At 37.6% G+C, this 12,855-nt stretch overlaps 1 protein-coding gene across 1 annotated transcript in view; it reads left to right on the top strand.

Annotated features, from left to right (window-relative positions):
* LOC131035151 (uncharacterized) overlaps positions 1-12,855 on the top strand; it is a 143,911-nt gene that overhangs the window by 106,806 nt on the left and 24,250 nt on the right. Inside the window, exon 6 of the mRNA XM_057966788.2 lies at positions 7,827-7,888. Within this exon, the coding sequence (XP_057822771.2) occupies positions 7,827-7,888 (62 nt within the window). The remainder of the gene's footprint in view (positions 1-7,826; positions 7,889-12,855) is intronic.

The raw sequence follows: 12,855 nt of genomic DNA, 5'->3' as shown, positions 1-12,855 counted from the left end.
GATTTTACTTCCAATAACTATTAATAGTGCAAAAAATATGTTCTTTCATATGTCATCCATAGGTTTCAGCCTGGCAGACAGTCTATTATGATCTTGTCTATTGAAAGTGAGTTATCATTGATATTACACTTTGTCTCTAAAATGCTGATGCAACAAGAATAGCTTAATTATTATAATCATATATGCCTTTGTAGATCAAAGGTAGGACCTGTGCTTTCCACTATAAATTGTTAGGTAAGTTCAGTGTTCCACGGGCATTGGGGACGGGGGGACGCGGGGACGCGTCTCCAGGACGGGGGACCAAGGGTCTAAATTTGGGGACGGCGGCGGGGTGGTTGTGCTCATATACTTATACATATACATATAGTACTTGAAAAACTAGTTTTGAAAAGATGTATAACAGTATAAGAATTAGATTTCAAATTTTCAAATGAAACTATAGGAAATACCAAGATTACTTAGATTAGTAATATGTAACTAATTGCTAAAAGTAAATAAAATTTGACAAATGAAATTGTCAAATTGGAGATTTCTCATTTCTATCATATGAATATCGAAAAAGGAAAACGAAAATATGAATATTTGATGCCATTTCAAAGTCTATAATAATAAAGATGATTACATGATTCATCATTACAATGAGTAGCCAAATACAAATACGTGTAGCAATAGCATTACAAAAGAGACTAGAGTCAAATACAAAATGACAAAACTGAAAACTCAAAATGTAGCTAATGGAGGCCTCTAATCATCTGCGAACTCCTCCTCACTGGAACTGCTGGACTCCTGAGGATCAAGGTCCCTCAAGCTCACACCAACTAGCCCTGCATCTGAAGTGGTAGGATCATCCTCATCAATCTGTGAAGGCTCCTCTGGCTCTACATCCCATCGTGCCACTGGACTCTCCTTGTACACAAGTGTCTTGCGGTCCATGAGACGCAAAGCACTGTGTACAACTACAAGCTTCTCTGCTCTCTTAGAGGTAAGTTTGTTCCTCTTAAGAGAGTGGATGAAGCTATATGTAGACCAGTTCCTCTCAGCAGCTGAAGAACTGGAAACTTGGGATAGCAAATGGATGGCTAGAGTGGTGGTCAAAGATTTCGGGCCATGACAATTTCACCATAAAAGTGGGTCCTCCTGTGCCATGCTGTCTATATCCATCTTTGCCGCATCTGAATAACCTCTAAGAGTGGCAAATCTTCCCCACTCAGTGCGCATTGTGTCGGCATCTCTAGAATCAAACATCTTCTCTATGCATAAAGAAACCCGCCTTCACCTCATCATCCTGAATCAGTGTTAGTCTACCCAATCTAGCCTTGTACCACTTAGGATTCAAGGCAAAGGCAGCCATATGCAAAGGAGTGTTCAACTTGTCCCATCTACGCTGAATGATAGGCTGGATTTGCTCATTGTAGAATGCTAAAGAGGGGTCCTTCACTCGCACAACAGCCCTCATCTGGTCAAGCATAGAGTCAATGCACTCATACACCTCTCCAAGATTAGGTGCATCCCCATCCCCATATCTGATCACTTGGAATACTGGAGAAATGATAGAGACAATGTATTTCGCATCAGTCCAAAACACATCACTCTTCACTATCTCCTTCACCCTTCTCCCCTGCTCTATCTTGGCCTCAACCCACCTATTCCACTCATTAGTCATAACCATGAGTTGCAATGCCTCTTGCAACTCAGTCATTCTCTCCAAGAGAATGAAATAGGATGCATATCTAGTCTCAACTGGTTTCAAGAACTCCTTCTTCGCAAAGGTCCTGAAGAGTGCATGTGAAGTGTGGTGGTTGCAGATAAACATCTGCACATCTCTCGCATCGGTGACCACTCCTCTAATCCAATCTATCTTCCCCATGTCCTTGAGTGCATTGTTCATGGCATGCACACAACATGGGGTCCACCAAATGTGTCTATAGGCTGCCTCAATGAGTCTCCTTGCTGCTCTACACACATGGGCTGCATCTGTCACTACTTGGACCACATTTTGTGGCCCAACCTCCTCAATAGCCTCCCCGAGGCCCTGAAACTGGAAATCAGCATCTTTACGATGCCCTGTACAATCAACTGCCCTAAGGAAGTATGGGCCCTCTGCACATGTGACGATGACGTTGATGATTGGACGATGGCTAATGTCTGTCCACCCATCCATAACTATGCTGCACCCCGATGCCACCCAACATGCCTTCATCTTCTCCATCAAAATATTGATCTTGGAATAGCATTTATCCAAGATCGAGGTCCTCATTTTCGTCTCCCCTAGTGGCACATAAGATGGTCCTCCCTTGGCCACCATAGCCATCATCTCCCTATAATAAGGAGACCGTGTAACATAAAATGGAATGCCATTGGCAAAGAAGAACTTGCCAATGGATTCATCTATCTCGTCTCTTAGCTGCACATTAAACATATCAGCAATGGGGTTGCTCTGTGGTGTCTGCAACTTACGTTTCCCAGCCCTGGCAGCAGTAGAAGTGGAAGTGGATGGAGATCAAAACATCATTCCTCCCGTCTGCGAAGCATGAGAAGTATGTGGCACATTCTGGTTGCCCTGAAATGCTGCCCTAGCAGACAAAGTAGTAGGCATTGAAATATTTGTGTCATCTGGAACCCCCCAAAGCCTGTTAAACTCAATTCTGCACTGTATATTTTTGGCTTCCTCCAAAAACTTACAATGTTTCACGCCTTTTCCTCTCCAAAACAGAAAGTGTGCATTCACCCTACTAATGCTACCGAACCATTCTGTGTCACAAATATTGCACTTCCACTTCCTTGTTCCCCCACTTGAATGTGATGTGCCTTGTACTGATATTCGTGAAGCAAACTATTTTAGAGGAGACTTAGGATCAAAATGACCCCTAGCATATGGTGCCAACAACTCTGAAGGGCAACCTGTACTAGTTGGTGCGCTTGCCATAGAACTAGATTGGGCTCCAGGATCAGCCCCATGGTCACCCCCCTCATTTTCAGGTTCCTATTCTGAATTATTCTCACTATGAGAATGGATTTCCATGTCATCTTCACTCATGCCTTGGGAGCTCATTGTGAAATTGACACTGCATTTCACAAAATAAAAATAAAAATAAAATCAGCCTAGTTTAACAATATATTTTTAAATTTTTTTCCTATTCATCTCAAAATGAGATTTGATGTTGAATCTTGAGGGCAAAATGATGCCCTCAAGATTCAACATCAAATCTCATTTTGAGTCTTGAGATGAATAGGGAAAAAAAATCAAAAAATGACATAGAACAATGAAAATCAGAAAATAAAACAAACAAAAAAACAAGAAAAAGTTGAAAAACCCTACCTTGTGCTTGAAAAATCTCTCCAAAATGTAGAAGAATCTTCTTCTTCCTCTTCTTCTTGCTTCTTCTAGCTCCTATCACGCTTGCAATCAGCTTTTCTCACCCCTTCAACGAGTCTTCTTCAAGTTTTTCCTCCTCTTCAGCTTGCTGGAAAAAAAATTAGTTTTCCAAAATGAGAGTTAAATCTAAAAGAAACATGCTTTTGTGTTGTTTTGGGGGTTTGGGTGGGCCCCACGTCCAATTAGGGTTACCCCTTAACCCCCCCAAAAGGCAAATGTTTTTTAAAAAATGGCTTTTCTGGTTTGTTTAGGCATGAGAACGCGGGAGATGCCTAGGCGTCTCCGAGGAGACATCGACGTCTCCACGTCCCGGCGGTGATTGGGTGGCGATGGCGGGACAGCAGGGGACGTCCCGTCCTCGTCCCCCCGTCCCCGAGACGTCCCTGACCAAGGGACGCGCCCAAAAAGGGGGGGGGACGCATCCCCATGGAACACTGGGTAAGTTGCATTTTTACATATGATATATGCATAATTCTTGATGTGCTTTAGAATATTGATGACTGTCTTGATTCTTATTGTAGTGTTTATACCAGTGTACTTTCTGAACCATCATAGCAAGAAAGTCAAAATTGCCTAGCAAGAAAAGAGAAATATCAAATCTTCTTCCTTGTGCAAAGAATTTCAATACATGAAGATGAACTTCACACCATTAAGATTTTCCTTTTGCAATACCACATTCATTTCAATGGTAATCCCCTTTGTGGTCTTGGCCAAGAAGGAACCACATAATGTAGATATTGCTGTAAAATGAAATTAAATGGTCTATGACTCAACACATATTCAACAAACAGATAAAGGCCCATTGTTGGGGGACCTCTTCTCTATCTTCATCCATGCACGAAAATAAGAAATTTTTATTGTAAAATGAGTAAAGCACCAGATGGAAAAGTGGTCAGATTCTTGGTGATACCCATGAATGGGAAAAGGAATATCAACAACACCAAATCTTGCATGAGACTACAACCAATCTGGTCACTGCCATTTGGAATCCACACCCCTTCAACATGCCTGCCTTCGAAAGAGTCACAATCACCACCCTTCAAGAGGGTCACAACCTTTCACAATCACCACCCTTCCAAAGAGTCACAACCTTTCATAATTTCTGCCCTCCTTTGGAAGAGTCACTTCCTTATTTACTTCCTATTCCTTCCTTCTTCCATTGACTCTTCCTTGATTCACATGCTTCCTTCTTTCTTTTCTCCTCCATCTCCTTATCCCTTTTCAAATGATCTCTTCTCTCTCTTATATCCCATGTTTGAGAGAGCCACAAGTCTTCATTTCATGCCTTTTGACCATTCTTTATCTTAATTACATTTTAATTATATTATATTATATTTTTAGTTTTTTATGTCTATTATTATTTATTATTAAATCCTATTCAAGATGGGGACATGACAAATGGGTTGCAAATGAATATGCACATTGTAAAAATGCATATAAATGCCAACTGTGGGCTGAAAAATGGGTAAGTCATGCAGTTAAAACAGACATTTTTTCCCATATTTTTTTTCCAAATTTTAATGTGTTTACACACCGAAAATTTGATGAAAATCATGGGTCAATTATTTTGCTAAAAAATGTGATTTAATGGGGGGAAAATGCTATAATTGCAATTTTTTCACAATTTCTATTTTTGTTGGAGTCAGAGGATACTCGGGGTCACAGGACCCCCCTTAGAATAGGAGGGTCACCTTAGACCAGAATTTCTTGTCAATGCTATGCCCCTGCCTCATTTCATTCATCGGGTCTGATGGACTAGAACTGGTAACAATTTAGCCAAGCGCTATTCCAATGCAAAAACTCTCCTTCGAAAAGGACAGACAGCTGGATTCAATCCATTCATAAAAGACTCATCCCCAGCTCTCATTAGCCCTACTAACAAGTGACAAATAAAAGTAACAAATATCAGCTGTTTTGATGTTGTTGGTAGCTTGCCTGTCAGTTGAATGTGCCTATCTAGTCTCCAAATCCGAGCCTAACATTCCCAACTGCATGTTTCCCTACACAGTACCAGTTTAATCTCAAACACTTCTTGTTCAAGCCAGCTTGTTATGGATTAATTCTATTACCTAAGTGCATTTAATTGTTGGTTATTTAGAACCTAGAGCAGGCTACAATTGGCCCACTCTCTAGGTGCATAATATCTGTCATTTATAAGGCTTTGCAGAACTTCAAAATACTTTCTTTTGAAAATCCTGTTGTGAAAGCAATTGGTGTTGTGCTTCAATGGTTTGCATAGTCACATTATTTTATCCTTGAAAGTTGATCAGCTACTACAAGCTTCTTCTTTGACCACACAATAATATTAAATTTAAAGTCTTGAAGAAAAATAAACGAGTAAAACTTGTCTGTGTATATACTATAACTGGTTATTTCACTGAATAAAGCAATGCCTGATCGTTTTTTTCTTTGTATTTTTTTAGTAAGTTCAACCTTTATGGGGGTAGAGTACTCTATTAAACTGAAAGAAAATTACAACCCTGTGAGAGAATACATTCCTTACATATAATTATTACAGAAAGAACCAATGCCCCTACTCAGATTCAGGACCTTAACAGCTATTCTATTACAGATTGGAGACTTGTTGGAGAACAACATTTGATGAAGTTTGCCAAACACATTTTTCCTAGCCCCTCCCTTAAATTCTCTCCACACAAAATTCACTGGAATACTTCCATTCTCAGGCACTTCCAAAGGGAGTTCCTCAGATTCACCTACTTCCTCTATTTCACTCCCAACGAACCTTGACAGGGGCGGCTCCAAACTCCCCAAGCCGATTTCAAAGATCTGATCCGCCACCATGGGCCAGTATGCTTCTGCAACCAACTCGTTACCTATTTGAAATCCACTGTCCTGCGATGCCAGCATCTGTACTATGGGCACAAAGAAAGCTTAAAAAATATCCCTGTCATGGGCGTGGCCTCCTCCAGGGCTGGCATCCAGAATAAGATCTATTACGTTCATGAGTTGGCCAAAATGAAAAAAAAAAATAGAATGAAGTTGAAGCACTGCCGTGTGAAGGTAAATCAGTTAACTTACGATCTCAAGGAGTGGATTGATTAGTGGCCTTTGGCCATAACCACAATCAGCGATTTTCTTCTTGAACCAATGATTTCCTCATCAAAGGGATTCTTGTTGGACCAGCAATGATATTAATGACAACAATCTTGGACAATGAATTCATTCTTGACATCAATGACAATATTTGCAACAGCAATCCTCCAATTGAGTATGCTTTCATCATTGGGGCTAATAGCTTCATGATACCTATGTCACTTTCAGTCAGAATTCTTAAGAAGATTGCCAATTTTTGCCATGTCAAATAGTTTGTTCAAAAGTCATTGTTAACCAGTGATTTTGGTACTATGTTTACAACATCGTAACATCTATGATCAAACTATTGATACAAACATGGAGGAAGCTCACAGATAACCACAGATTGTTTTGCAATCAGCTCAGTTAATTGACTTGAGACCTGGATATTGATATCAATAACTTTAACTTATCGATAAGCAGCCTATCACATCATCAATTGACATGCCAGTGACCAAAATGTTGGCTTGTTGTGCCTGCAAGTCCATTATTAATTTTTCTTGGGGAAAAAGATAATCCAAGGTGTCACATCCTTCCATGACAAGCTTCCAACTCTGGGATTTTTCACAAGATTTGTCTTCAATTTTTTTGCCAGTATAATCCAGCTTGCAAAAGTTTCTTTGTGCTGTTATTTCCTGCATAACATTGACCTACAATCGCTCATATTGTCCCAAATAATGTTCACATCTGTAAAAAAGGAAAGGAAATTTTGAAATGATATATAATATTGGGATTATCAGTGATGCTTTATATGTTAGTTCCTATCAATAGCTGGTTCATACCTGTATAACATACTCTCAAATAAATTAAGTGTGTTCGATATTCACTGTTACATTTGTTGCCATATGGAAAACAAAAAAACTCAGCTTATCGTAGAACAAAGGCTTGCAATGAATGTAGAATACTCACCTATTTAAAATTGAGATGTTTTTTTCTATATATAGTAAAGAGTTGAATTTAAATTGATTATTCGCTTAGAGCCCTTCCAATGAAAAAATTGTTCCGCTATAGGTTAACAATGATTTTACATTATTATGATTAGTGTGGCAACAATACCTTATCCTTTACATTGTAAGCAAGATGAGTATAAGAAAGCCATGTGATTCTTAATGGTTAATTTTATCTTTCCACTATGTTCATAAAGATTTTTCTAGATGAAAACTACAAAGGCTAGTTTATGCATGTTGCCTCTTAAGGGGTTAACTTCTGGGATAAAATATTTTCATATAGAATTATGTCATCCCCTCTTTTTTCTTTCTGCACAACTCTGACAGCCACTGAGCATAGAGTTTTCTGTAAGAGTGATTAAAAAAGGGAATTTGTACCAACACAATTAATTTGTACTTATGATTTGCAGTGACTGTGATTGCAATTAGCCTTGCAAATTTGGTTGCTGGATTCTTTCTGATCATTAAAGATGTAAGTGTTTTATTTCCTTGCATATTATTACTTTCAGTAGGCATTTGATAACAACAGTAGGTACGAAGTTGTTAAAGGCGCTGAATTATTCATTTTCACTTATTTCTAAATTTTAAATACAAATGTGTCATTCACATGGCAGAACATTCACTTTCTTTTCTTATCAATCCATTTCGAAAAAAATATTTGATAAGAATCAAATCCCAAAGCATTATTTATTGTTGTCTTATGCAATTTCTATAATGCTGTCACTGATTATAAACTGTTTCCCAGAACATAGATGCAAACAATTGAGGAAATTTATAATGAAAAGCTATCTTTCAATTTGGTATAAGTGTCGGGTTCAAAGATATACAACCCATGGTGTTGAGACTGACTCAGCAATGTGATTTTTGACTTGGACCCAGATTCAGTAGCAAAGCTTGGTCAAAGCTCGGCTAACAATAATTGAAAAAGGGAAAATTATAGGGAAAAACTTATTAAAATTACATTCCATATAAAATCAACTTCAAATATATGGGCGTTCCCACTTTAAGGGATATTGAGAATCACTCATTTATGGGAATATTTTGGGAATTCTGGGATGGGAATAAAATGGCCCCCTCTCATTCCCAAAGAAACAGAAAATTTGGTATGTCCCCTCTTTTTATACCTTTTTGTGGATGGTGTGCCATTCTTAGTGTTTCTCGACTCTTTTGGGGACATCAAATACTCTCCTTGGCTTGGATATATTTGTAAAGAAAAAAATGAGCCCAAGTAAAAATAGCTAATCCTAATCCTTAAAAGTTTAAAACCCTGTACCTGAAACACAAAGAAACACTGAAAATAATTAAGATTTTGTAAAAAATTGCTTTCAAAATATTACGGAGCAGCTTCCAAGAGCTGTGTAGTGACAACCATATAGCAAAGAAACAACATTTTGTCAAAATATCTGTTTGGAAGTCATCATGCAAATTATGCAAAATTGAGCCTTTGTACTATCCAAAGTGCCATTTAGATTATGTCGATAGTGTTGATTGTTACAGCTGAGTTGTATGATAAGGAATTATCAGTGCACTTTGAAGTTTTTTTTTTCTACTAAAGATATTTTAAATAACATTGAAGTATAGGCATGACATGTAATATGAATTAGCTCAGTCCGGCTATTGTGAAATCTGAGTGTAGCATCAAGCAGAAAGAACAATAAATGTCGCAAGTCCTAGCCTTTTGTAACTGTTTCCTTTATAGACTATAATATTACACCATTGTTTGACATTGAATGATTAGGAAAAGATAGTGTAACGCCCCAATAAGGAACCCCAGAGGATTACAACAAACAAACTAAAGAAACATAGCAATTTTTTTTAAGAAAAACAAGACAAATTACATTAACAACTCATTAGAAAATTAATTTAAACATTTGCACATGCATAAGATAGACATTCACCTAATCTAAGTCCTCTTGTGGGTTACCTAATGTCTCTACCTAAGAAACACTCTAAACAATGATTAAGATTATTCGACCATATCACATTAATGATAACATTATGCAAAGTAAGAACACATTCACATCTAATACCAGGTTCATTTTAAAACACCAAACAGAGTGTTGCTATGATAACCTTAAGCATAGACTATGAACAAACATTCATCTATGAGAAAGTAGTCGATACCAACATCGCACTACTTAAACACCATCCAAGGTTGCATAATCTTTCCAATACATTAACTATTATTACATCAATCTTCATAAGGAGTATCCAATACACAATGATAGTGTTACAATTACAATGATATCTAATATACATAACATCTACTAAAACATCACTAAATTATCTGCAACAAGGAATGAGAGAAACTGGAAATAAGATACAAGATCCATCGGTGCTCATGAACAAGACCACCAGTCCCCAATGGAGGTAAGGCAACAACCACCCGACCATGTGGAACCTAAAGGCCCACCCCCTGTGCTAGGAGATAGACACAAGGCCCCACACAACACAAGTAAAATAGGCCAACAATACCAACATGAAAGGAGACACAAAGGACCACTTACACATACAAACACATCACAAAAGTTACCACAAGAACTACCAGAGGCTTCACAAAACTAGGGTTCTATGGTACAAATAGAGAGGAGTGTCATCGCATAGCCTCACATGAGTTACCTTGGCAGTCTGACCCCTCTATGAACTCCATATCCCGGCCCCCATTGAGGGCTCATGCAGAACCAAACAAATCCTTTCGTGAAGACAAGGAAGTTCGATCATACCATCCAGGCCTTCTCAATCTCATCCTGAGTCTATACGAGCACTCCAAGCCATGAGATCTCATCCTTTGTCTATACGAGCACACGAAGCCATGAGTGGGGCACCAAAACATAATTATCTTTTTAATGTGAGAATCTACCCTTCCCCCTGAATTAATTTTATTTAGTGTTATCATTTGATTACCAAACTCTCAATGAGTTACCCTGGTAGCCACTTTGGGCCCCGACCCCCATTGAGATCCACTCCTAATTTGTACTTAGACACCTTAACAATGTAACACATAACAAGGGAAGGATAACCATCCACAAATTCAAAATGCCAACTAGAACATCCATGTATCCAAAGTCTGATATTGAGTAAAAATCATGCTGAAAACCATCTTATCCTTCCACTCATCTACATCCATGAAAATCCTTCCATAAGCACGAAAACTGATCATCCAGTCAATCAATCATAAACAATGATGGGAAATCATGGAACCAACATAAATCAGACCCAAAATATACCCAAAACTGAGGCAACAAATAAAAATCCCATTACAAGCCTTTGGTAACCAACTAGGAGTCAACCGGACTAACAATAAGTACGACCACAACCAAAAGGTCTCTAATAGACATTAAGTATTTATTTCTGATCCTATTCTTCCTCAAAATTATATAAATGACTGATTTCTAAACTGAAAATAAATTGACAAATAAACTTGTCAAAACTAAAGTAAAACATCAAAACTAGACAGCTAGTCTTGCTCAAAGAGACATCAAAATAAATGTAATTTTAAAGAACACCATTAGAATGTATTTTCAGGCATTCAACCACAAAATATCATATCTGAAATATAATCTACTACATCAACAAATAATATAATTTTCATTTCCAAAGAAAAACTCTACCAACCCACAAAATCGTGATAAATCTACGCCACCCGATTCACCCAAAACACCACAAATTGACTCTTTTTGAATCCCAAATAGAAATAACAGTATATAAATCTAAATACAACCAAAGAACATCAGCATAAACCTGAAACATATCATCAAGGTCCAACACAACAAAACCCATACAACTATTTTTGAAACAAGGAAATTTTCTAAAAAAAAACGAAAGCGTAACGAAGAAACCTTACCTCAAATTTGAAGAACAATGGAAGAAGAAGAAGGATTAGAAAATCGAAATTAAATCTCCAACCCAAAACCCACTCTAACAGCAAAAAAATCCACAAGAATCCATGAACAAAACTCTTGCAAACAAAGCCAAATTGATTCCAAATTTCTATACAAATCAGGTTTCAAAATCTCTAAACAACTCGATCAACATTTCTCCCACCAATCTTCTCTAAAACCCCCAATAATTCCAGCAAAAATTCTAATTAGTGTTAAGCCAAAATCAACCACAAAAACTCCAACAAATAACCAAAAGAATCTTCAACTCAATCCCCCAAAAGCTCTTCAGCAATCTCACATAACTAGCCATTCAAAAGCATAATTCAATTTTTCCCTAAATTTTTCTCCGAGCAAGCAAATTCCTTCCGCAAAATTTCCAGCAATAAATCCCATCAAGAATCCCTTCCAAACTCAAAATAAAAGAATAAAAAGACTAACTCCCCTTCTGAAACCAAATGTCACAATAAAGGAGATAATAAAATGGAAACCCTTCAATTTTCAACAATAGTTAATTTCTCTCTCAACACAAGAAATTAAATAAACATAAGGAATAAATCATAAAGGGGAAAATGCAACATAGGAAATAAATAAAATATAGGAGATAAATAAACTTATGATAACATTCCATAACATAAGATCACTAATCAAAGCACAAAACACATTAAATATCTTAAACATAATCCATAGGAAAAATAATTATATAAAAAGGACAATAATCACATAACATTAAAAGTACTAACAATAACATAACAATAGAACATAAATATTCACCACCAAATAAATCACTTAAAGGACACATGAAATAAATAAGGGAAACACAACACCCAACTCATACTCATAACCACCAATGAAGGGAAATCGAATATTGCCTATGTGGCAATTCGGATGGGTAAACACATGACCAAAAATAAATGTTCTAACACAGGACATAGGTTAGGGCTAGGAAAACTTGGGCCTCATGTACTATCTCCATTACCACCATCGGTGATTGTTAGGCACACTTAGACCTGTGAAGCTAGGTGGAGTCGATGCCTGGTACTTGCATCAAAACAAAACACAAAACACCTGGACACATACATAAGCATATACAAATCTAACAAATAGGATTAGTAACCATGTAAACATTCCTCAAATATAATCATCTGAACAAAGGATTCTATTGCAACATCAAGCTTATCAAGGCGTGCAAGATGGGCATTTAGGATTCAAGGCGGAGAGAGGTCAACATATTCCCCCTCACACCTTCAACATTGCAATGTCATTGGGGCTTCAAGTCAAAGATGGAGTATTTACATCAATATGAGGAGCTTAACACACTCAAGCCTTTCATTACTTCATGGTTCAAGCAAGGAGGGAGTTAACATATACACCTCACACTTTCTACTACAAAGGGAAACAAGTTCAAGAACTTCAAGATGAGGGATTCAAGGCATTGCAACTACCACATGGAGAGAGAGCTTCACAAGGAACGAAAAAAGGACTCATTAATGTGGAATTCGAGACCAACATCAGGATGAGGATTCAACAAGGAGAAACATGAGACGATCAACCATGGAGT

The sequence above is a fragment of the Cryptomeria japonica genome, chromosome 11 (genome assembly GCF_030272615.1).
Source record: "Cryptomeria japonica chromosome 11, Sugi_1.0, whole genome shotgun sequence".
In the NCBI taxonomy this organism is placed as follows: Eukaryota; Viridiplantae; Streptophyta; class Pinopsida; order Cupressales; family Cupressaceae; genus Cryptomeria; species Cryptomeria japonica.
The sequence above is the reverse complement of the archived record's forward strand: the minus strand, read 5'-3'. Positions and strand labels throughout refer to the sequence as shown.